The 25,667-nt window shown below is 42.8% G+C and overlaps 1 protein-coding gene across 4 annotated transcripts in view; it reads right to left on the bottom strand.

Annotated features, from left to right (window-relative positions):
* The window catches only part of LOC141164489 (cationic amino acid transporter 2-like), a 53,936-nt gene that overhangs the window by 16,924 nt on the left and 11,345 nt on the right, over positions 1-25,667 (bottom strand). For 3 of the 4 annotated variants that reach the window (XR_012250919.1, XM_073649817.1, XM_073649818.1), the window contains exons 2-3: positions 1,750-2,125; positions 238-393 (exon numbers count right to left, since the gene is read on the bottom strand). Coding sequence is in view for 3 of the 4 variants with exons in the window: in XM_073649817.1 (XP_073505918.1) it covers positions 238-393; positions 1,750-2,125 (532 nt within the window). In the remaining variant the exon portion in view is untranslated. Of the gene's footprint in view, positions 1-237; positions 394-1,749; positions 2,126-17,951; positions 18,091-25,667 lie in introns of those variants that run through there. The other variant, XM_073649819.1, reaches the window with a different exon arrangement.

Raw genomic sequence — 25,667 nt, 5'->3', positions numbered from 1 at the left:
CGGTGACGGCGTGCGGTGCAGTGCGGCCCGTGGGCCACTGTTATCAGCCCTTCGGCTGTCTCGGTCCGCGGGCCGGACTGGAACAGCCAGAGGGCCAGATGTGGCCCGCGGGCCGCACGTTGCCCAGATCTGATCTAGAGCGTATCTTGTCTTCCCCAGTCGACCAACAGATAATGTGAAGTGACAAAAGGAGCGAAAAGTTGAATTTCAAGTGCAAAATGATAGAACTTTAAATACCTGAAAGAATGAGAATAAGGCACACGGCAAAAATATCAGGGTATTCTGCCAGCCCTGGCATATTCATAGGCATTGTACTACTGAAGAACGTTCCTATTGCTTTCCCAACAAGTTCATCAAACGTAGCGCTCCAAGCCCGGGCAACACTGGAAGTGCCTACAAGACAATACCGAATTACTGATATATACCATCTTTCAATATGTGCTTCAAATACATTTAAAGGGAATGTATCAACAATTTATTTCACTAATTTAAACCAGATACTGATGAATATTCTTATTTTCTGATTTTTTTGTAAGTTTTTTTTTGTACACGATTTTGGGCCAGTTTTCTTGCCTGGACTGCATTCAGAGATATACTTACAGCAGTCACATGGACATAGGAACCTGTAGATGTTTACTGATTCTTAGGTTATGTTCACACATCATGTTTTTTTCAGTGTTTTTTGATGCAAATTTTCAGCTGCGTTTTACAGTACCAGCCAAGTCGTTGAGATTCCAGGAATCTCATGGACACATCATGTTTTTTTTGTTCAGGATTTTGTGCTTTGCATGTTTTTTTGCAAAATAGAGCATGTCACTTCTTTCAGCGTTTTTCACCACTTGGAAGTAATGGGTAGTGAAAAAACGCCTAGTGTGACCATAGCTATCATGCGGTTTTGGGGGGGGCGGGGGTTTAGTGAAGATAAGCAAGTACAACAGTATGTGAAACATTTATTTTTGTGATTTTACCATCCTGTCTTGGTCACTGAGATGGAAGTTTGTATAAGGAGTATTTAATTAAATTAAATTTTAAACATTGGCTGAGCTACGTGTGAGATTGAACAATACCTGTGGCCCAGGCAGGTGTGAAATTCAACAATGCCTGTGCAACTGAATGGCAGACCCCATAGTGTGAAAGTAAATAGTGTCATACAAACTCATTGCACTGCCAGTGTCTTAGGTAAACTATTCCTGAACAATTTGTCTCCCCCACTGTTATGCCAAAACCAGAATGAGATTTTTTTTCACTGAAGGTTATGTATATGCATAAAAGAGACAAAAAGGACAATGAAGAAAAGCTGAAAAACTAAGCAAAAAACAAGCAAAAAGCAAGAAAAATCCTGAACAACCTCCTGGCAAGAGATCAGGTTTTGCTGCAGAAAGAAAACACTGAAATAACCATGATGTGTGAACATAGCCTTAAAGAAGAGAGTTGTGGGCATGCTTTGTGATCTGTGTAGAAGTCACTGTACAGGGAGGTGGAGGAGACCAACTGTGATCATCTGGTAATAGGCTTTTATTGTAACCCTCCCTTGGATGAGAATGACTTGACTGCTGATAAGGGACGTCTACAAAACGGTATCAAAATACTAATTATATTAAGAGTAAAAAAAAATAAGATTTCAGGATTTACTTACTACAGATAATATGGAAAATTTAGAAAATAGTGCCAATTTAAAAAGAGATATATTTAGAAATATACATATATTCATCAGTAAAATAAGTGATGACGGGGAAACTTAGCACTTGCCTATGACGTAGGAAAGAATCAGGTTCCACCCGGCAATAAATGCCCAGATCTCTCCAACTGTTACGTAGCTATACAGGTAGGCAGATCCAGTCAGGGGTACCCGAGCACCAAACTCGGCATAGCACAGTCCAGCCAGCACTGAGGCCAGAGCCGCAATCAAGAAGGATATGATAATGCTTGGACCCGAATCCACTTTTGCCACCTCTCCTGCTAGGACATAAACTCCGGCCCCCAAGGTGCTTCCTACACCCAGTGCCACCAGGTCCACTGATGTCAGACAACGGCATAAGCCAGATCCCTCTGTGTCCTCGGCATTAATTTTTTTTGTTCTGGTTAGACTTTGGTAAAAGTAATGTAAGGCTTCACAGGAAGGCATCTGGAAAGAACAAGTATGGAACATAATCAATGAAATATACTTTTTTGAACATTTTTGAATGAATTTGGATATTGCTTCTGAACAATAAAGATGTGCAGATGTGGCGCCCCTGCAGGTTCATTCGTCACAGAGGTACTGCATCTCACCGAGAGGTGTGGTACCCCACTCTCAGGTAAGGAGGGAGCACTACCCGGAACCCACACACTTGCATCCAATACACTCCACTTCAGTAGGGAAGGGCGAGATTGCTCCTAAGGGAGAACACAGTCCCTGGTCCCTAGCTGGAGGGTGGAACCATGTAGTGGGTGTGGGTGGATGAAGAAGTTCAGTGGAGCACAGAGGGTAGCAGTATAAAAGAGAGGGTGGAAGGTTCTGGAAGAGTTCAGTCTGAGAAGAGAGTCAGAAGAGAGTGAGAGTGTTGGGAGCAGGAGCTCTGCTCAGGAGGAGAGGAGGAAGGAGTGGGCCTAGACTGAGAGGCCCAGGAGGACAGACAGAGGACGGGAGCAGAGGGAAGGCTCCAGAGAGACAGAGGGGATCCCAGGGGCACGGGAAGTGCAGGAAGCCACCCGAGCGCCCGAATCTACACGGACGTGGAGGGATCAGGTTGCAGAGGGGACCGGCCCCTAACTAGTGCAGAACTACAAGGCTCAGCTAGATAACCGGAGGCTACTGTACTTTCAAGGTGCAGCTGCCCACAACCACAATTATATCGCCGAAAAGGTGGTCGCATAGGGTCCAGGGGACTGCAAGTCGCCCGACAAGATCTGAGGCTACCGGATTGGGACACTGATTGTGAGGCGCAGGGCAGGAGGGCGAGAGCTAATGCAGGAAGACAACCGAGGAAGGAACATAGTACGGAGTCCCGTTTAAGTACTCCTGAAATATCTGAGAGTTGCTGAACCCCTTCCTCGGTGAATGCAGGACGACGTGGGTGGTTATAATGTGGCAGTTGTAACCAGGAGCAGCGTGATAACTGTGAGTAAAACCTTGAAGACTGAACCCCACTGTGTCCTTGAATAATTGCTGCGCCATCACCAGCCCTGCATTACACAGCACCTACAACATTTACATCATAACATCACTATATACTGCCCTGGAGCTTAGCTCTGCCTGTGGAGAGCTGAACCAACTCTGCTTCGTTATCATCAGCTCCAGTGGATCTGCTCCGCAGCGGCGGCCCCATATAGCCGCATACAAGAGGTAGCATCACGAACATTATCTCTATAAAAACTTCATTCCCCTATTACTTTATTCCCCTTTTATTGACCACCCTGGGTCACGGACCGGGTCACTGCCACCGTGACATCCCCAGCACTGACCGGCCCAGCTACCGAGTACCCCACGGCCCAGGGGGCGCGTCACAGACACTTAGGCTCAGCTCAACTTGCTGTAGGTAAAGTTGATCTCCATTAAAGAGGTTTTACCACCAAAGACATTTATCGCCTATCCTTTGGGCTTGTGTGGATGACCGTAAAACATCAGATGGCACTCAGACCAATGAAGTGTTATCCAGACCAAACTCGGAGATAACCTTGGGATAGAAGATAAACGTCTGATCATTGGGCAACCAATGTCTGGGACATCCACAGATCACTAGACTAGGTGTCCCGAGTCTCTATTCTTTCAGCGTTCTTCCAGGTATAAATGGAGCAGTGCGGTTGTACATGTGCAACGCTGCTCCACTAATGGTCTATCGATCTGACAGACGTAGCTCTGGTGGGGCCTCCATCAATGAGACATATAATATCCTTCCTGTGGATTGGTGGTAAATATCTTAGGTCAGAGATGTCAAACACACAGAGGGCCAAAATAAAAAACTTGGACAAAGTGGCGGGCCAACCATTATACAGTAAAATGGTCCCCACATAGTCCTCCCCACAGAATAATGGGCCCCACATAGTCCTCCACACAGAATAATGGGCCCCACATAGTCCTCCACACAGAATAATGGGCCCCACATAGTCCTCCACACAGAATAATGGGCCCCACATAGTCCTCCACACAGAATAATGGGCCCCACATAGTCCTCCACACAGAATAATGGGCCCCTCATAGTCCTCCACACAGAATAATGGGCCCCACATAGTCCTCCACACAGAATAATGGGCCCCACATAATCCTCCATACAGTATAATGGGCCCCACATAGGGGTGGTGGTTCTGGTGTCGCGGGCCAGATTTTGTCCACGGGCCGGAGCTTAGCATGTATGTCTTAGGTGGTAAAATACCCTTAACCATCTGCCGATTTTTCATTTTTGTGCTTTCGTTTTTTCCTCCCCTTATTCCAAGAGCCATAATTTTTTTATTTTTCCGTCGACATAGCCGTGTGAGAGCTTGTTTTTTGCAGGATGAGTTTTACTTTTTAAAGAAACAATCCAACTTATCATATCATATAATGGAAACAAAGTGGGAAAAAAATTTCAAGTGTGGTGAAATAGCAAAAAAAAGTGCAATTATTGGGGTTTTTAGTTTACAGTGTTCATTTTACCATAAAAACGACCTGGCAACACGATTCTCCAGGTAAATACAGTTAAGGAGATATCAAATAAACAAAAGTTTTTTATTTTATTTAAATGGTGAAAAACAATTCAGAAATTTGTTAAAAAAACAACAACATAAAAACAAAAACAAATTATATTATATATATACCGGGCACGGAGGATCGCTGAGCCGCAGCAGGAGCTGCGGTGCTGCTGACACTGTGCGCCCGCTATTAAATAACAGGGATATTCACTCTTCTCCACTACCATAGTCCTGGCGTGGAGAGGAGTGAATATCCCCGCAGCTCACCTCGGCGCCTGAGGGCACATGGCAGTGACGTCATGCGCTGCTCAGATGTGGAGGCGAATTGCTGGCAGACAGGACGCAGCGCTGGAGTAGAGGGAAGGAAGGTGAGTAGAAATGTTTTTTTTTTTTAATGTGTGGAGTGATGGGGGGCCATGTATACCAGGATAGGGAGTCCATGCATACCAGGATTGGGGGATGAGGGGTGCCATGCATACCAGGATTGGGGGATGAGGAGGCCATGCATGTCAGGATTAGGGATGAGGGGTGCCATGCATGCCAGGATTAGGGATGAGGGGTGCCATGCATGTCAGGATTAGGGATGAGGGGTGCCATGCATACCAGGATTGGGGATGAGGGGGTGCCATGCATACCAGGATTGGGGATGAGGGGTGCCATCCATACCAGGATTTACGCCATTTACCTGACGGATTAATTTATTTACTCTTTTGATAGATCGGACTTTTACGAATGCAACAATACCAAATATGTTAGCCCAAGAAGGTACTATGAGTTAATGGGAGTATGCAAAACTAATTAGCCAAAAAAGAGGAAACTCCCATTTAACAAGAAGAAAATGACTAATTTAATAAAATGTAATATTTTATTGAGCATATATTTAAAAAAAACAACAATTTAAAACAACATTAAAAAAAGGGTAATCTACTGCAAGTAAACAGGTACTACGTAAAGGGAGTTAAACTTCCAATCTATGCCGGATGTGAAAACACATGTAAATCCATATGAAGAAATATTAATTAAACACAGACTACATGGTTACTTCATACATATACACACATTATAAAGTGCATAGTGCATGAATAAATAAACCCAAGTATGAAGATCACAAGTCTGTGAAAAATATCAATTCATTTAAGATGTCTCCCCCTAGTGGGGCCATATGGAACACTTGAATGTCTCAAAGGAGTATAGATTATTCACAAACAGAGCTAATGCTGCATCTATGCTATATGTAATTGAATTGAGATACAAATTGTGCTAAATCAGGGTGGACAAATATATGAAAAGTACAAAATACACATAGGTATATGTAAAATAGACCCTAAGGAGCCATCATCTCAACATATTCAGTACAGTATATACAGTGAATCAACCATCATTTCAAGGTGAAAGCACAACGGATCAATAAAGCATAATGCAATTACCAGAACCTGTTCCCCCTAACGCGCGTTTCGCGTTGTCGCTTCCTCAGAAAAGGTCTACCAAACATGTGTATTGTTTTAATTTTTTATGTAGTAAAAAGAGGGTGATTTGAGCTTTTATTTTTTAAAACATTTTTTTTACTGTAGGGAACTTAGGAAACTTGAACCTGTGATCATTCGAGTCAGGCATCAGGCAGGGCTATGAAGTCAGTAAGCCAAACCTCCGACTCCAACTCCACAGCACGGCCTCACTACTGAGCGTGTACATAAAGTGCCATAAAGATTCATCTCAACTAAAAGCCGAGATCCTAAGATCAGGAACAGAACAGACATTTATAGGACATTTTATAACGTTCACAAATTCTTATGAAAAAATATTCAGCACATCCTGCATTGTACTACTGAATCCAATTTACTATATATTTTAGGAGTCGGTCCATTTATACCGACTCCACCAAAATGGACACAGAGTCTGACTCCACAACTACGATAGCATGCCATGTGAGAAATCACGGTCTCCTATGAACGCCAGTCATGAGTGGATTTCCACAGTAGTAACATGATATCAGACACGGGGGTCTTCAGCAGACCCCCTGGCTGTCATTGCAACCCATCAGCGTCCCGCGATTGCACCTTGAGAGCCCGTATTAAAGGCAGGGAGACTACTTATGACGTAGTGTTTTGAAAACGTTTTATAAATCAGGCAACCCCATTAACGACCTATGACCTACTACTAGAAAATCCTGGATTAAAAGCAGAGATCAATTATGAAGAGCTGTTCTTGTGTTTTGGAAGACCATGTCTTAGGCCACGTTCACACGTTCAGTATTTGGTCAGTATTTTACATCAGTTTTTGTAAGCCAAAACCAGGAGTGGGTGATAAATACAGAAGTGGTGACGGGGTTCTATTATACTTTTGATTGCTCCACTCCCGAATACTGAATGTGTGAACGTGGCCTTAAAAAGGGTTCTGCTTCTTGCACTCTCATTGTAAATGGATCTAAACTAAGCCTTTCGTCACAATTTTTGGGGGTCCAAGTGGTTGAAACCCCTCCCCGCTACTGTTTTATGACCTAGTTCATCATTGAGATACAACTTGATGATATATATATATAAAAAAAAAAAAACACCACATTTTGATATTAATTTAGTGCATCCTGGTTGATAAATAGAATACCAGACCAACAGTGAGGACTGACACAAAGAAATTGCAAAGATGCAATTGAGATTCCTATTAACTCCTTCACCCCCACTGCCTGTTTTCACCTTCCTCACCAGTGTCACTTTATGAGGTTATAACTCTGGAACGCTTCAACCTATCCAAGTGATTCTGAGATCGTTTTTTGCGATACTTTGTAGTGCAAGTTAGTGATAAATTCAGGACGATATTTTTTGCGTTCATTAACCCCTTAAGCCCCGCGGGTGGTTTGCACGTTAATGACCGGGCCAATTTTTACAATTCTGACCACTGTCACTTTATGAGGTAATTACTCTCGAACGCTTCAACGGATCCCCCTGATTCTGAGATTGTTTTTTCGTGACATATTGTACTTCATGATTGTGGAAAAATTTCTTCGATATCACTTGCGTTTATTTGTGAAAAAAACAGAAATTTGGTGAAAATTTTGAAAATTTTGCAATTTTCAAAATTTGAATTTTTAAGCCCTGAAATCAGAGCGATATGTCACACAAAAGAGTTAATAAATAACATTTCCCACATGTCTACTTTACATCAGCACAATTTTGGAACCAAAATTTTTTTTTGTTAGGGAGCTATAAGGGTTAAAAGTTGACCAGCGATTTCTCATTTTTCCAACAAAATTTACAAAACCATTTTTTTAGGGACCACATCACATTTGAAGTCACTTTGAGAGGTCTTTATGACAGAAAATACCCAAAAGTGACACCATTCTAAAAACTGCACCCCTCAAGGTGCTCAAAACCACATTCAAGAACTTTATTAACCCTTCAGGTGCTTCACAGGAATTTTTTGAATGTGGAAGAAAAAAATGAACATTTAACTTTTTTCACAAAAATGTTAATTTAGACCCAATTTTTTTTATTTTCACAGGGGTAACAAGAAAAAATGGACCCCAAAATTTGTTGTGCAATTTCCCCTGGGCACGCAGATACCCAATATTTGGGGAAAAAATACTGTTTGGGCGCACGGCAGGGCTCGGAAGGGAAGGAGCGCTATTTGACTTTTTGATTGTAAAATTTGCTTGAATAATTAGTGGACGCCATGTTGTGTTTGGAGAGCCCATGTGTGCCCAAACTTTGGAGCTCCCCCACAAGTGACCCCATTTTGGAAACTAGACCCCCCAAGGCACCTTTCTAGATGCATAGTGAGCACTTGGAACCCCCAGGTGCTTCACAAATTGATTCGTAACAATGAAAAAGTGAAAAAAAAAACACTTTTTCATTTTTATGAATCAATTTGTGAAGCACCTGAGTGTTCCAAGTGCTCACAATGCATCTAGATAGGTGCCTTGGGGGGTCTAGTTTCCAAAATGGGGTCACTTGTGGGGGAGCTCCAATGTTTGGGCACACAGCGGCTCTCCAAACGCAACATGGTGTCGCTAACAATTTGAGCCGATTTTCCGTTAAATTTGTTAGAGGACACCATGTTGCATTTAGAGAGTCCCTGTGTGCCCAAACATTGGAGCTCCCCCACAAGTGACCCCATTTTGGAAACTAGACCCCCCAAGGCACCTATCTAGATGCATAGTGAGCACTTGGAACCCCCAGGTGCTTCACAAATTGATTCGTAACAATGAAAAAGTGAAAAAAAAAACACTTTTTCATTTGTATGAATCAATTTGTGAAGCACCTGAGGGTTCCAAGTGCTCACTATGCATCTAGATAGGTGCCTTGGGTGGTCTAGTTTCCAAAATGGGGTCACTTGTGGCGGAGCTCCAATATTTGGGCACACAGCGGCTCTCTAAATGCAACATGGTGTCCGCTAACAAATTTAACGCAAAATTGGCTCAAATTGTTAGCGACACCATGTTGCGTTTGGAGAGCTGCTGTGTGCCCAAACATTGGAGCTCCCCCACAAGTGACCCCATTTTGGAAACTAGACCCCCCAAGGCACCTATCTAGATGCATAGTGAGCACTTGGAACCCCCAGGTGCTTCACAAATTGATTCGTAACAATGAAAAAGTGAAAAAAAAAACACTTTTTCATTTTTATGAATCAATTTGTGAAGCACCTGGGGGTTCCAACTGCTCACTATGCATCTAGATAGGTGCCTTGGGGGGTCTAGTTTCCAAAATGGGGTCACTTGTGGGAGAGCTCCAATGTTTGGGCACACAGGGACTCTCTAAATGCAACATGGTATCCGCTAACAAATTGAATGGAAAATCGGCTCAAATTGTTAGCGGACACCACATTGCGTTTGGAGAGCTTCTCTGTGCCCAAACTTTGGAGCTCCCCCACAAGTGACCCCATTTTGGAAACTAGACCCCCCAAGGCACCTTTCTAGATGCATAGTGAGCACTTGGAACCCCCAGGTGCTTCACAAATTGATTCGTAATAATGAAAAAGTGAAAAAAAAAACACTTTTTCATTTTTACGAATTAATTTGTGAAGCACCTAGGGGTTCCAAGTGCTCACTATGCATCTAGATAGGTGCCTTGGGGGGTCTAGTTTCCAAAATGGGGTCACTTGTGGAGGAGCTCCAATGTTTGGGCACACAGGGACTCTCCAAATGCAACATGATATCCGCTAACAATTTGAGCCGACAATTTGTTAGCGGATATCATGTTGCATTTGGAGAGTCCCTGTGTGCCCAAACATTGGAGCTCCCCCACAAGTGACCCCATTTTGGAAACTAGACCCCCCAAGGCACCTATCTAGATTCATAGTGAGCACTTGGAACCCCAGGTGCTTCACAAATTGATTCATAAAAATGAAAAAGTGTTTTTTTTTTCACTTTTTCATTTTTACGAATCAATTTGTGAAGCACCTGGGGGTTCCAAGTGCTCACTATGCATCTAGAAAGGTGCCTTGAGGGGTCTAGTTTCCAAAATGGGGTCACTTGTGGGGGAGCTCCAAAGTTTGGGCACAGAGGGGCTCTCCAAACGCAATGTGGTGTCCGCTAACAATTTGAGCCGATTTTCCATTTAATTTGTTAGCGGATACCATGTTGCATTTAGAGAGTCCCTGTGTGCCCAAACATTGGAGCTCCCCCACAAGTGACCCCATTTTGGAAACTAGACCCCCCAAGGCACCTATCTAGATTCATAGTGAGCACTTGGAACCCCAGGTGCTTCACAAATTGATTCATAAAAATGAAAAAGTGTTTTTTTTTTCACTTTTTCATTTTTACGAATCAATTTGTGAAGCACCTGGGGGTTCCAAGTGCTCACTATGCATCTAGAAAGGTGCCTTGGGGGGTCTAGTTTCCAAAATGGGGTCACTTGTGGGGGAGCTCCAAAGTTTGGGCACAGAGGGGCTCTCCAAACGCAATGTGGTGTCCGCTAACAATTTGAGCCGATTTTCCATTCAATTTGTTAGCGGACACCATGTCGCGTTTGGAGAGCCCGTGATGTGCCTAAACAGTGGAGCTCCCCCACAAGTGTCCCCATTTTGGAAACTATACCCCTCAAAGATTTTATTAAGGTGTATAGTGAACATTTTGAACCCAGAGGTACGGCACATTATTTGTTTACATTAGGTCATCATATTGAATAAGTTTTCATTATTCTTGAGCGCAAGTGCTCGCTACTTGAGTTTGCATCGGGTACTCAGGTATGCACCATGTACAGCGTGTGCTCGAGTGACATGCTCGAGTCCCTGCTCCGCATGTTTCACGGTTATTAGACACCCAAAAAAAAACATGCGGGGATCGCTCGTGCATGGCAGGCAATCCCCGTAAAGTTTTTTGGCCGCGAAGCATATGGGGCAGAGACTCGAGCATGTCACTCAAATACCCACGATACTAAATGCATACCAGAGCACCCGATGCAAACTCAAGTAGCGAGCACTTGCTCTCAACACTAGTCGCCATATCGTCATCTTTTTTTCTTACTTTTGAAAAAAATCCCAACCCCAGCCCTAACCCTAGCACAACCCTAGCCCCAGCACAACCCTAGCCCCAGCACAACCCTAGCCCCAGCACAACCCTAGCCCCAGCACAACCCTAGCCCCAAACCCAGCCCTAACCCTAGCCCAATCCTAACTCAAGAGTTTATTTTTGACGCCGTTCCTTGTGCGGTATAAGTGATTAGACGACTTTATTCTTCGGGTCGGTGTGATTACAGCAATGCCAGAATCATATGGGGTTTTTATGACTGACAGCTGTCACACACTAAAAGACGCATTTTTTGTAAAATCTAGTTTTTGCATCGCCATATTTTGAGAGCTATAATTTTTCCAAATTTTGGCAGACAGTCATGTGACGGCTCGTTTTTTGCGGGATGACTTGACGTTGTTATTGGTGCCATTTTCAGGCACGTGACATTTTTTGATCGCTTTCTATTCCGATTTTTGGGAGGCAGAATAAACAAAAACCAACAATTCAGGAATTGTTTTTTTTTTTTTTTTTTTATTCTGTTCCGCGTGTGGTAAAATTGATGAGGCAGCTTTACTCTTCGGGTCAGTACGTTTACAGCGGTACCACATTTGTATAATTTTTCTATGTTTTGGCGCTTATACACAATAAAAGCTATTTTATAGAAAAAAATATTTTTTAGTATCGCTTTATTCTGAGAGCTATAACTTTTTTATTTTTCGGCTGATGGAGCTATATGGCGGCTTGTTTTTTGCGGGACGAGATGACGTTTTCAGCGGTATCATTTTTATTTATATGCGTCTTTTTGATCGCGTGTTATTCCACTTTTTGTTTGGCAGTATGGTGATAAAGCATTGTTTTTTGCTTGTTTTTTTTTTTTTTTTTTTATCGTGTTCACTGAAGGGGTTAACTAGTGGGACAGTTTTATAGGTCAGGTTGTTCCGGACGCGGCGATACCAAATATGTGTACTTTTATTGTTTTTTTTTTATTTTTTTTATAATAATATTTATTGATGGGTACATTATATTTTTATTTTTGGTGTATTATTTTTTTTATTTTTTTATAATATTTTTGCACATTTTTTTTTTTTTTTTTTTTCCACTTTCACACAGTTTATACACTTTATTACTTTGTCCCACTCTGGGACTTTCACTTTTTTTTTTCTGATCGCCTGCATGGCACAGGAATGGAGCACCATCCCTATGCCATGAAGGCTGTCAGAAGTGCACAGTGTGAAGATTGCTTGGAGATGCACTGCGCATGTCCAAGCAATCTTCCTGCTCTCTGGTGACCCGGATGTTGTCATGACGACATCGGGTCGTCATGGCAACACCCGGGAAGCCTTTGCAGACTGCGCTGGAAGCCGGAAGAGGAGGTGAGTATCGGCGATCACCTCCCCTTGCCCCCGCAATGCCGCGATCGACTTCGATCGACTTCGATCGCGGCATCGCGGGGGTTAATGTGCTGGGAGCGGTGCGTGACCGCTCCCTGCACATAGTACCGGGTGTCAGCTATGACAATCAGCTGACACCCGGCGGCGATCGCGCCCGCACAGCCTGTGTGCGCGCGCGATCGCCATGACGTACTAATACGGGTCTGGCTCTTAAGTCCCAGGGCACAGACGCGTATTAGTACGTCAGATGTTATTAAGGGGTTAAAATATCGGAAATTTGGCGAAAATTTTGAAAATTTTCGTTATTTTCAAACTTTTCATTTTTATACCCTTAAACCAATTATACCACACAAAATCGTAAAGAACACTTCCCATATGACTACTTTTTACATCAGTACAATTTTTTTGAATTTTTGTTAGGAAGCTATAAGGGTTAAAAGTTGACCAGCGATTTCTCATTTTTCCAACAAAATTTACCAATTTTTTTTCCCATTTGAAGTGACTTTGAGGGGCCTATGTGACAGAAAATACCCAAAATAGTGACACCATTCTAAAAACTGCACCCCTCAAGGTGCTCAAAACCACATTCAAGAGGTTTATTAACCCTTCAGGCGCTTCACAGGAATTAAAGGGAACCTGTCATGTATTATCTACAATGTACACTGCCCCCATTGTGTTGTTAGTGATGCAATGTGCATCACTAACATGCTTTTTTTCATTAAATTTAGCGCTCAAATCATGAGTATACAGCATTTTATATGTTTATATCCTACCTGCTCATTCAGTCATAGGGGTATGATCCTTGCATTCAGTCAGGGGTGGCGCCACCCACGTATTTGAATTCTGCTCCCGGCGAGTGTGCTTGCGCAGTATGTCATGGCCTGACAGCAAAGCTTGCAGCGCCAGGGGAGCCGCGCATGCGCTGCGACGATTGGCTGACCGCGCGCGCACAGTGAAGATGTAGTTCCCTGCGTGCGGCCGGAGCCACTCGTCAATGTATGCAAGGAAGGACCTAGTAAATGCTCCTCGACTGTGGCAAGGAAATGGTTAACAGTGCAGACACAGAGCCATGGAGTCAGCAGCAGAGGATCAGAGGGGCTGTGTGACCCCAAACTACAAGTCTACATTCCTTTATGTGACTGCCGACTTGTGTATCAAACCCCATCCAGTGTGGTACACCTCTGTGTATCTAACCCAATTCTGTGTATCTAACCCCATCCCGTGCGGTACAATCTGTGTATCTGATCCCACCCTTTGTGATACATTCCACTAAGCCCTGTATCTAATCCCATCATGTGTGATACACTACACTGAGCCCTGTATTTAATCCCAGCAAGTGATACAGTCAGCGTAGCTAACCCCAGAGTGTAATACGGCGAGCAGCACCAACTAATAGAATCAGTGCTGCCATCCACGTCTCAGTATCACTTTGCAGTCACCAGTAATGTCTCCTCACTGTGATCCTAAACTTCATCCTCCCTTATCCTTTTGCAAACGCCCAAAAGGAGAGGAGACATCAGACACATGTGAGCAGACCCCGCCCACATTTACAGCAGTCGTAATGCGAGCTAGCAGCACACTAGGTTTTCATGGCAAATTTCAGCAGCTGCTCCCCCTAGTGTTTACAAATGAAAAATTTCAAACCTTTTAAAATTATTTTTCACATTATATACCATTAAAAAAATGTCATATTTTTCACCCCTTCACCACCTTGGGTTTTTCTGTTTTCGCAGTTTTTTTTTTCCTCCCCTTCTTATTTTTCCGTCAATATGGCCGTGTGAAGGCTTGTTTTTTGCAGGACGAGATGGACTTTTGAACGACACCATTAGTTTTACCATATATTATACTGGAAAACGGGAAAAAAATTCAAAGTGTGGTGAAATTGCAAAATGAAGTGCAATTTCACAATTTTTATCATATTTACTAAATCCTAAAACTGACCTGCTATTATGATTATCCAGGTCATTGCGAGTTCACAGATACCAAACATGTATAGGTTCTTTTTTATTTAAAATATGAAAAAAAAATCCAAAGTTTGCAAAAAAAAAAAAGGAGCCATTTTCCGAGACCCGTAGCGTCTCCATTTTTCAGGATCTGGGGCAGAGTGAGGGCTTATGTTTGCACACCGAAATTATGCTTTTATTGATACGATTTTGGGTTAGATACAATCTTTTGATTGTCTGTTATTGCATTTTATTGCAATGTTGGGGAGACCAAAATTACCGATCGGATTAATTCTTTTTATATTGATAGATCGGGCGATTCTGGAAGCGGCGATACCAAATATGTGTATATATGTATATCTCCTGCAGACCCAGGGTTGTCATGCCAATCAATCGGCGACCCGCGGTCATGTGACACGGGCGCCGATGGGCGGGATTAGTGACGCGCTTCCAGAGATTGAGAGCGGCATTTAACATGATCACAGCCGTGGCACATGTCAGCTGTACAGAAAAAAAAAAAGGGTTTTATAAAATATTTTAAGAAAAACACAAAAGTTCAAAATCACCCCTCTTTTGCCCCATTAAAAATAAAACAAACAAACAAAAAAACGTATTTGGTATCGCTGTTTTCATAAAATTCTGATCAAAATATAAAAGGTAAATTAATCTGATCGGTAAACAGCATAACGAGAAAAAAAAAAAAATCAAAAGGCCAGGATAACGATTTTTTTTGGCCACCACATCATTGCAATAAAATGCAATCAAAACATCGTATCTACCCCAGAATGGTATCAGTAAAAACGTCAGCTCAGGGCGCAAAAAAATAAGCCCTATATGAAAAATGAAACTTATGGGTCACGGAAAATGGCAACACAAGCAAAAATTTATTTATTTATTTATTTTTTTTTTTAGTACAAATTTCCACATTTTTTTCACCACTTAAAAAAAAAAAAAACCTATACATGTTTGGCATCAGACAACCTATACTAACCTGGAGAATCATATTGGCAGGTCAGTTTTACCATATGGTAAAACATGGTAAAAAAGAAAAAAAAAAGAAATGTGGAGTTGCACTTCTTTTGTAATTTCAGCGCAGTTGGAATATTTTTTTCCAGTTTTTCCCTTGCATCACATGATAAAATGAATGGTGTCATTCAAAAGTACAATTTCTCCTAAAAAAAACAAAACAAGCCCTCATAAGGCTATGGGGACGGAAAAATAAAAGCGTTATGGCTCTAGGAATAAGGGGAGGAAAAAATGAAAAATAGCCATGTCATACGCGCTCCTCTGTGTATTTTCAGACACAAATCCTACTTTAGTTCCTGCTGGAGTAATATTTGTGGAGTAGTGAGCGCCGCCCCAACTCCACCCTTCACTTTTAACTGAAAATTTGCTTTTTGGATTCCATTAACCAAACAACAAAAAATGCTGTTTTTATACATTTTAAAAACCTTGTTTTCAGCGTTGCAGATCATTAACATGTTTATCGATCCTGTTATTCCTATAATTTTGAAATTTTTCCTTCTTGGTGTTGCAATTTCAATGTTGAGGAGTGTTATATAGTACAGATGAAAAAAAGATACATAACCATTAAGTTCACCCAAAGGATGGGAAAGGATAATGGAAATAGCCTTACCCTGTGTGCCCACTATGCATTTTTCAAGCGTTTTTGCTGCGGAATTTCCGCAGCAAAAACGCTTAATCAACGGTTGGTAATACATGCCCCATGTTCCCCAATGATAATCCGCATGTGCTGTGCACATGCTATGGAAATTTCCGCTGCGGATTATCATTGCGGAAAAATACGCAGCATGTCCATTAATTTTGTGGACATGCAGCGTAATCACCGCCATTGACTTGCATTGAAAAGCATAATATCCGTGTCAGTACATTTGCACACACGGATAATATGCGTTTCTATGTGCGGATGGTACCCGGGTCTGGAGAAGAGGAGACTCTCATCCAGACCCGGGTACCATAGCACCAGTAAAAAAAAAAGAATTAAAAATAACAAATAAAGATTATACTTACCTTCTGATGGCCCCCGGTCTCCTCAGCGATGCGTCCGGTCTGTTGTATGGGTCGCGGTGGTGTGAAAGGACCTGCCATGACGTCATTTAGTCATGTGACAGGTCACGCGACCGCTGACTTCGGCGGTGGCGTGACCTGTCACATGACTCAATGACGTCATCGCAGGTCCTTTCACACCACCGCGACCCATACAACAGACCGGACGGAGTGGAGAAAACACCGGGGGCCATCAGAAGGTAAGTATAATGTTTATTTTTTACCATTTTATTCTTTTTTTTTTTTTTTTAACTATTACTTGGTCACACTATATAAATCCATGCCGGCTGCATGGATTTATATAGTGTGACCAAGTTGTCAAGCACTTTCCAAGTGATGCTAAAATCACCTGGAAAGTGCTTGATAACCCGCATGCGGAAATGCAAGTGAAGAACGCTTCACAAACGCTTCTACCTGGCAGGAGAAACGCATGTACAATCCGCATGTACAATCCGCATGTACAATCCGCATGTACAATCCGCATGTACAATCCGCATGTACAATCCGCATGCGTTTTTCCTGCCAGGGAGAAGCGGAAAAATATGCAGCATTTCTGCATTGTGGGCACATAGCCTAAAGATACATCCCTAAAGTGCGAGTTTTTCTCTCCTGATCCCGAGTGTTTTTTAACATGTTTTCTTCTAGAAAAACATCTGAGCCTTTTTGAAACCATAAGCTGTCCTCCCCCCCCACTCTCTGTCATTACATTGGCCATGATAGAGAAGGGGGCTGGCTTAGCTTATCGAAATGAGCCAGTCAAACCCAAGTGGAGCTGTTGGGGCCCCAAACCAATGCCAATTTCTTGAGATTAGGGCATATTAGAAAATTTGAGTATATATTAGTAAATTCTACAATATAGTTTTCTCTCTCATATATATGTCCGGCTAAGACCCAGAGGAAACTTTTTTTTCAGCATCCATTGGGTCTATAGGGTTATTTCCTGGCATATAGGCTGAGCATGCACTCCAAACCTGATGTGATTGCAGCCTTTCCTTTTCGGTTGGGGGTTCCACAGTTTGATGGGAAAAACATTGATCTTGACTGACGCCATTGTAAGTTATGGGGGTCTATCGAGCACTATCGGCATCCATAGCATGGCAGACTCAACAAAGCCCCATGGCTTTTATTATAGGTCGAAGGACTGGTGTAGAAAATGAGGAATAAGGTGGATAAGAGTCCACGCTTCCCAAGGTTCAAAAGGTTAAAGCATTAATGTGGTTTATTGTGTCAACGCGTTTCAAGGTTTCCAAACCTCTTCATCAGGACCAAACCACAATGGTGTAGACAAGAGCCTAATCCTTTCTTGTCCTGTTAGAGCAGGTATCAGTGGTAACCTTATCATCCTGCCTTTGACCTTCGATTTACATTATCCCCATACAAATCAATAATTCGGAAAAAAAAGCCAACATTTAGTAGCAGAAAACTTAAAAAGAAACTTTAAAAAACAACAGAAAAACGTACCTTCAGAGAGTTGCGCTTCCAGCACCTGACAACGCCGCTGGTCCGTTCCTCCAGAAAAGTATTTCTAAATTAATTCTGAAAAGCCTCCCCCCCCATCTGTTTAAGCCTATTATTTTAACCCTTATTTTACCAGTAAAGAATGATGGCGCAACATTACATCATACCATGACCACTATAACACCAAATATAAGTCCTGTTCCCGGCATGATATCCAAATTCGCTGCTGGAAACCAATGAATGAGATAGAAAAGAAGGGGTTAAAGACGCCTAAGAAGCCAGCCCAGTCCGATACTAAAGAACTATTCAACGTTTGCTATGTATTTCTCAAATCTCATAATCTCCTTTCTCTGGGAATGTGCTGCAGGTCTCGCCTCCACTTGTAATAAGTAGCACTAGTCAGCAAATTGTTGATTTGGACCCTTTCTGTTGGCACCGGGTACGAGAGGGAAGAACAGAAGTAAAGTTAAGGAAACAACAATTAAAAAGTTTGACAACATCTGATTCATGGATGTAAATTTCCATCAATTGGACAAAATGGCTTATTGTCCTTTCTACATATTCTGCAATGTACAAAGCCCTCATTCATATTCCTAGTCTGATTAAACAGCAGTTTTCTGCTGGCTTTTATCAGTGTTACAATATCAGTTGCTGTTGGCTCCAGATGCCAAACTTTTGTACCCACTCTGCACTGAAATACAGCTAGGTCCAGAAATATTTGGACAGTGACACAGGTTTTGGCATTTTAGCGGGTTCCCAGAACATATTCAAGATACAGTTATATAATCAGCTTTTATTTGAGGGTATTCACATCCTAATTGGAGTAAGGGTTTAGGAATTACAGCTCTTTAATATGTAGCTGCCTCTTTTTCAAGTAACCAAAGGTAATTTGAGATAATTGTCTAAAGATCTTTAACCCCTTAAGCCCCGCAGGTGGTTTGCACGTTAATGACCGGGCCAATTTTTACAATTCTGACCACTGTCACTTTATGAGGTAATTACTCTGGAACGCTTCAACGGATCCCCCTGATTCTGAGATTGTTTTTTCGTGACATATTGTACTTCATGATTGTGGAAAAATTTCTTCGATATCACTTGCGTTTATTTGTGAAAAAAACGGAAATTTGGCGAAAATTTTGAAAATTTTGCGATTTTCAAAATTTGAATTTTTAAGCCCTGAAATCAGAGCGATATGTCACACAAAAGAGTTAATAAATAACATTTCCCACATGTCTACTTTACATCAGCACAATTTTGGAACCAAAATTTTTTTTTGTTAGGGAGCTATAAGGGTTAAAAGTTGACCAGCGATTTCTCATTTTTCCAACAAAATTTATAAAACCATTTTTTTAGGGACCACATCATATTTGAAGTCACTTGGAGAGGTCTTTATGACAGAAAATACCCAAAAGTGACACCATTCTAAAAACTGCACCCCTCAAGGTGCTCAAAACCACATTCAAGAACTTTATTAACCCTTCAGGTGCTTCACAGGAATTTTTTGAATGTGGAAGAAAAAAATGAACATTTAACTTTTTTCACAAAAATGTTACTTTAGACCCAATTTTTTTTATTTTCACAGGGGTAACAAGAAAAAATGGACCCCAAAATTTGTTGTGCAATTTCCCCTGGGCACGCAGATACCCAATATTTGGGGAAGAAACACTGTTTGGGCGCACGGCAGGGCTCGGAAGGGAAGGAGCACCATTTGACTTTTTGATTGTAAAATTTGCTTGAATAATTAGCGGACACCATGTTCTGTTTGGAGAGCCCCTGTGTGCCCAAACTTTGGAGCTCCCCCACAAGTGACCCCATTTTGGAAACTAGACCCCCCAAGGCACCTTTCTAGATGCATAGTGAGCACTTGGAACCCCCAGGTGCTTCACAAATTGATTCGTAAAAATGAAAAAGTGAAAAAAAAAACACTTTTTCATTTTTATGAATCAATTTGTGAAGCACCTGGGGGTTCCAAGTGCTCACTATGCATCTAGATAGGTGCCTTGGGGGGTCTAGTTTCCAAAATGGGGTCACTTGTGGGGGAGCTCCAAAGTTTGGGCACAGAGGGGCTCTCCAAACGCAATGTGGTGTCCGCTAACAATTTGAGCCGATTTTCCATTCAATTTGTTAGCGGATACCATGTTGCATTTAGAGAGTCCCTGTGTGCCCAAACATTGGAGCTCCCCCACAAGTGACCCCATTTTGGAAACTAGACCCCCCAAGGCACCTTTCTAGATGCATAGTGAGCACTTGGAACCCCAGGTGCTTCACAAATTGATTCATAAAAATGAAAAAGTGTTTTTTTTTTCACTTTTTCATTTTTACGAATCAATTTGTGAAGCACCTGGGGGTTCCAAGTGCTTACTATGCATCTAGATAGGTGCCTTGGGGGGTCTAGTTTCCAAAATGGGGTCACTTGTGGGGGAGCTCCAATGTTTGGGCACACAGGGGCTCTCCAAACGCAACATGGCGTCCGCTAACAATTTGAGCCGATTTTCCATTCAATTTGTTAGCGGACACCATGTCGCGTTTGGAGAGCCCGTGATGTGCCTAAACAGTGGAACTCCCCCACAAGTGTCCCCATTTTGGAAACTATACCCCTCAAGGATTTTATTAAGGTGTATAGTGAACATTTTGAACCCAGAGGTACGGCACAGAATTTGTTTACATTAGGTCATCATATTGAATAAGTTGTCATTATTCTTGAGCGCAAGTCCTCGCTACTTGAGTTTACATCGGGTACTCAAGTATGCACCATGTACAGCGTGTGCTTGAGTGACATGCTCGAGTCCCTGCTCCGCATGTTTCACGGTTATTAGGCACCCAAAAAAAAAATGCGGGGATCGCTCGTGCATGGCAGGCAATCCCCGTAAAGTTTTTTGGCCGCGAAGCATATGGGGCAGAGACTCGAGCATGTCACTCAAATACCCACGATACTCAATGCATACCAGAGCACCCGATGCAAACTCAAGTAGCGAGCACTTGCTCTCAACACTAGTCACCATATCGTCATCTTTTTTTCTTACTTTTGAAAAAAATCCCAACCCCAGCCCTAGACCTAGCACAACCCTAGCCCTAGCACAACCCTAGCCCTAGCACAACCCTAGCCCCAGCACAACCCTAGCCCCAGCACAACCCTAGCCCCAGCACAACCCTAGCCCCAGCACAACCCTAGCCCCAAACCCAGCCCTAACCCTAGCCCAATCCTAACCCAAGAGTTTATTTTTGACGCCGTTCCTTGTGCGGTATAAGTGATTAGACGACTTTATTCTTCGGGTCGGTGTGATTACAGCAATGCCAGAATCATATGGGGTTTTTATGACTGACAGCTGTCACACACTAAAAGACGCATTTTTTGTAAAATCTAGTTTTTGCATCGCCATATTTTGAGAGCTATAATTTTTCCAGATTTTGGCAGACAGTCATGTGACGGCTCGTTTTTTGCGGGATGACTTGACGTTGTTATTGGTGCCATTTTCAGGCACGTGACATTTTTTGATCGCTTTCTATTCCGATTTTTGGGAGGCAGAATAAACAAAAACCAACAATTCAGGGTTTTTTTTTATTATTCTGTTCCGCGTGTGGTAAAATTGATGAGGTAGCTTTATTCTTCGGGTCAGTACGTTTACAGCGGTACCACATTTGTATAATTTTTCTATGTTTTGGCGCTTATACACAATAAAAGCTATTTTATAGAAAAAAATATTTTTTAGCATCGCTTTATTCTGAGAGCTGAAACTTTTTTATTTTTCGGCTGATGGAGCTGTATGGCGGCTTGTTTTTTGTGGGACGAGATGACGTTTTCAGCGGTATCATTTTTATTTATATGCGTCTTTTTGATCGCGTGTTATTCCACTTTTTGTTTGGCGGTATGGTGATAAAGCATTGTTTTTTGCTGCTTTTTTTTTTTTTTTACCGTGTTCACTGAAGGGGTTAACTAGTGGGACAGTTTTATAGGTCAGGCTGTTCCGGACGCGGCGATACCAAATATGTGTACTTTTATTGTTTTTTTTTTATTTTTTTTATAATAATATTTATTGATGGGTACATTATATTTTTATTTTTGGTGTATTATTTTTTTTCATTTTTTTATAATATTTTTGCACATTTTTTTTTTTCCACTTTCAGACAGTTTGTACACCTTATTACTTTGTCCCACTCTGGGACTTTCACTTTTTTTTTTCTGATCGCCTGCATGGCATAGGAAAGGAGCACCATCCCTATGCCATGCAGGCTGTCAGAAGTGCACAGTGTTAAGATTGCTTGGAGATGCACTGCGCATGTCCAAGCAATCTTCCTGCTCTCTGGTGACCCGGATGTTGTCATGACGACATCGGGTCATCATGGCAACACCCGGAAAGCCGCTGCAGTCTGCGCTGGAAGCCGGAAGAGGAGGTGAGTATCGCCGATCACCTCCCCTTGCCCCCGCAATGCCGCGATCGATTTCGATCGACTTCGATCGCAGCATAGCGGGGGTTAATGTGCTGGGAGCGGTGCAGGACCGCTCCCTGCACATAGTACCGGGTGTCAGCTGTGACAATCAGCTGACACCCGGCGGCGATCGCGCCCGCACAGCCTGTGTGCGCGCGCGATCGCCATGACGTACTAATACGGGTCTGGCTCTTAAGTCCCAGGGCACAGACGCGTATTAGTACGTCAAATGTTCTTAAGGGGTTAATGGGCTGCATGGCTATTCTCTTTTTAATCCATCATCAATTCAGCAGGTAAAAGGTCTGGAGCCGATTCCAGGTGTGGCATTTGCATTTGGAAGCTGTTGCTGTGAACCGAAAACATGTGGTCAAAGGAACTCTCAATAGAGGAGAAACAGACTGTCATTATGGTGAAAAAAAGAAGAAATCAGAAATGTTAGGAGTGGCCAAAACAGTTTGTCATATACTGAAAAAAAAAAATGCACTGCTGAGCTTGGGAACTCAAAAAGGCCTGGACGTCCACGGAAGACCCCAGAATCCTTTCCGTGGTGAAGAAAAACCCCTTCACAATATTCACCCAAGTGAAGAACACTCTCCAGGAAGTAGGTGTCTCAATATCTAAGTCTACCATAAAGAGAAGGCTTCATAAGAACAAATACAGAGGGTTCATGGTAAGGTACAAACCATTAATCAGCCTTAAAAATAGAAACGCCAGATTAGACTTTGCCAAAAAGCATCTAAAGAAGCCAGCCCAGTTCTGGAAAAGCAAAACTAAGATCAACCTGTACCAGAATGATGGCAAGAAGTATGGAGAAAGCTTGAAATGGCTCATGATCCAAAGCACAGCACACCGCCTGTAAAACATGGTGGAGGCAGTGTGATGGCGCGGGCATGCATGGCTTCCAATGGCACAGAGTTACTAGTGATTATTGATGGTGTGACTGAAGACAGAAGCAGCTGGATGAATTCTGAGGTGTACAGGGCGATACTTTCTCTTCAGATTCAAACAAATTCTGCAACGTTGTTTGGACGGCGCTTTACAGCACAGATGGACAATGACCCAAAACATGCTGCAAAAGCAAAGAAGTGGAATATTGTGCAATGGCCAAGTCATCACCAGATCAGGATATTCTTGTTCAACCCCTTCAATTAAAGGGAACCTGTCACCAGTTTTGTCCTATATGAACCCAAACTATCAAATTATGCAGCGCCAGTGCTGTATTCCATAAATCCTCATACAATCCCCCGACTCCCTCTTTAGACTCCCCAAAAATCTTTAAATTCTTCCGTGCTGCATGGTAATCCGGTCGGTCCAGTCCGATCGGCGTGGTTTACGGCCTCTCCATCCCTCCCCTGGCTGCTGCTCGCCATTCTCCTTCTTTAATTGACGTGGATAATGCCTCACTGCGCACAAAAATCAGAGCTTGCGCCTGTGCGCTATGCTTTGCCCTACTGCGGGTGCATGCACACTTATGTTTTTGGCTGTGCCCGCAGTAGCGCAAAGCATAGTGCGCAGGCGCGAGCTGCGATTTCCGTGCACAGGAGCAAGATTTCGCCTGGCAAGGCGTCATCCACGTCAGTTAAAGAAGGAGGACGGTGATCAACAGCCGGTGGTAGGGATGGAGAGGCCTGAAACCTCGCCCATCAGACTGGACCAACCTGATTACCAGGAGAATTTAAAAACGTTTTTGGGAGGTATATAGGGGGGAATCAGAGGGTTATATAAGCATTTATGGAATGCAGCACAGGCGCTGAATAAGGTCATAGTTTAAGTTCTTATAGGACAAAGCTGGTGACAGGTTCCCTTTAAACCTAAAAGTCTACACTCCAATTGCATCTCAGTTGTTTCATTTTAATTAAAAAATAGTGGCCTGCAGAGCTGAAATCATAAAGATTCGTCACTGTCCAATATCTGAACCTAACCGTATATAGTAAGCTGTAAGCCTGCTTGTAAAATTGCACTGACATAGAAATAGGGGTGAGACCGCATCAGTTATTGCAGCTCCGTACTACAGAGCTGCAAATACTTCATGTACCAACACTTGATCAGAAATGATCGGAAGTTAGAGGGTGCCCTGCGCTTTACCTTCTGTTGGCGCCCTTTCCAAAAAAATCCCCTGTGGCTTCATTGCCGACGCTCAGATGGGCCCTGTGGTCATTATTTACTTTGCAGCTATAAGATAAGGTACAGCCATAAGATCACTGCAGCCAAGTGCCAAGACTGCTGTAGACTGCCGGAGCATCGGTGCCGCCGGTGGATTTATTATTTTTAAGCTTTTTTTTTTTTTTATATTCTTTGAAAACCCCTTTAGGATATGTTCACACTCACCGTTTTTGCCGCGGATTGTTCCGCATCAAAAACCAGAGGGTTTGCCGGAAAAGTGCTGCGCATAGTATACGTTTTTTTACATTAATTATTTGCAGCATTTACGTTTCTAATTCATTTGAATAAGTAAAAAAAGCTGAAAGAATTGACAAGCTTCAAATTTTAAAAAAAAAGTGTTTTCTGGCCTGTGTTTGGCTGGTATGCTGGGATAGTATAGTAGACTGCACTATTCCATACAATCTATCTACTATATAATTGTCTTATCCAGTCTGTCTGTCTGTCCTGGAAATCCCGCGTCGCTCATTGGTCCGGCAGCGGCCAATCAGCGCCGCGGGATTTCTGAAAAAAGATGGCGGCCGTTAGCGGCTCATCTGGCGGACGGAGGTCTCATCTCCCGGCTTCTCGCAGCAGAAGGAGCCGCACAGGCAGCGCCGCTCCCCGGTCCTCGCTAATACGGAGCCGCACAAGCAGCGCCGCTCCCGGGCCCACACTAATACGACGCTGATTGGTCGTGGCCGGCCACCGCGACCAATCAGCGAGATGGGCGGCAAATTTAAACGCCGCTCTGCTGATTGGTCGCGGTGGCCGGCCGCGACCAATCAGCGATATAGGCTGCAAATTTAAACGCCGCTCTGCTCATTGGTTGCGGTGGCCGGCCGCGACCAATCAGCGATATAGGCTGGAAATTTAAACGCCGCTCTGCTCATTGGTCAACACCAATATTAATCAGCAAAAATTGGCTGTGCAGACACAAAATAATAATCCCCTACAACTAGAATGCACAGCACACAGTAATGAAGATCAAATAAACTTTATTAAATAAAAAAGACAAAATAAAGAAAAATAAAATAAAAATACAGAATCCGACAGGTGATATAATACGGGATACAGTGCCAAAACAAATAAATAGATAGATAAATGTACAAAATCCTGGGAAATGGACTAAATAATATGAGTAACAAATAA

The sequence above is a fragment of the Phyllobates terribilis genome, unplaced genomic scaffold (assembly GCF_046119375.1).
Source record: "Phyllobates terribilis strain yellow unplaced genomic scaffold, ASM4611937v1 Scaffold_10__3_contigs__length_209671492, whole genome shotgun sequence".
NCBI lineage: Eukaryota > Metazoa > Chordata > Amphibia > Anura > Dendrobatidae > Phyllobates > Phyllobates terribilis.
The sequence above is the reverse complement of the archived record's forward strand: the minus strand, read 5'-3'. Positions and strand labels throughout refer to the sequence as shown.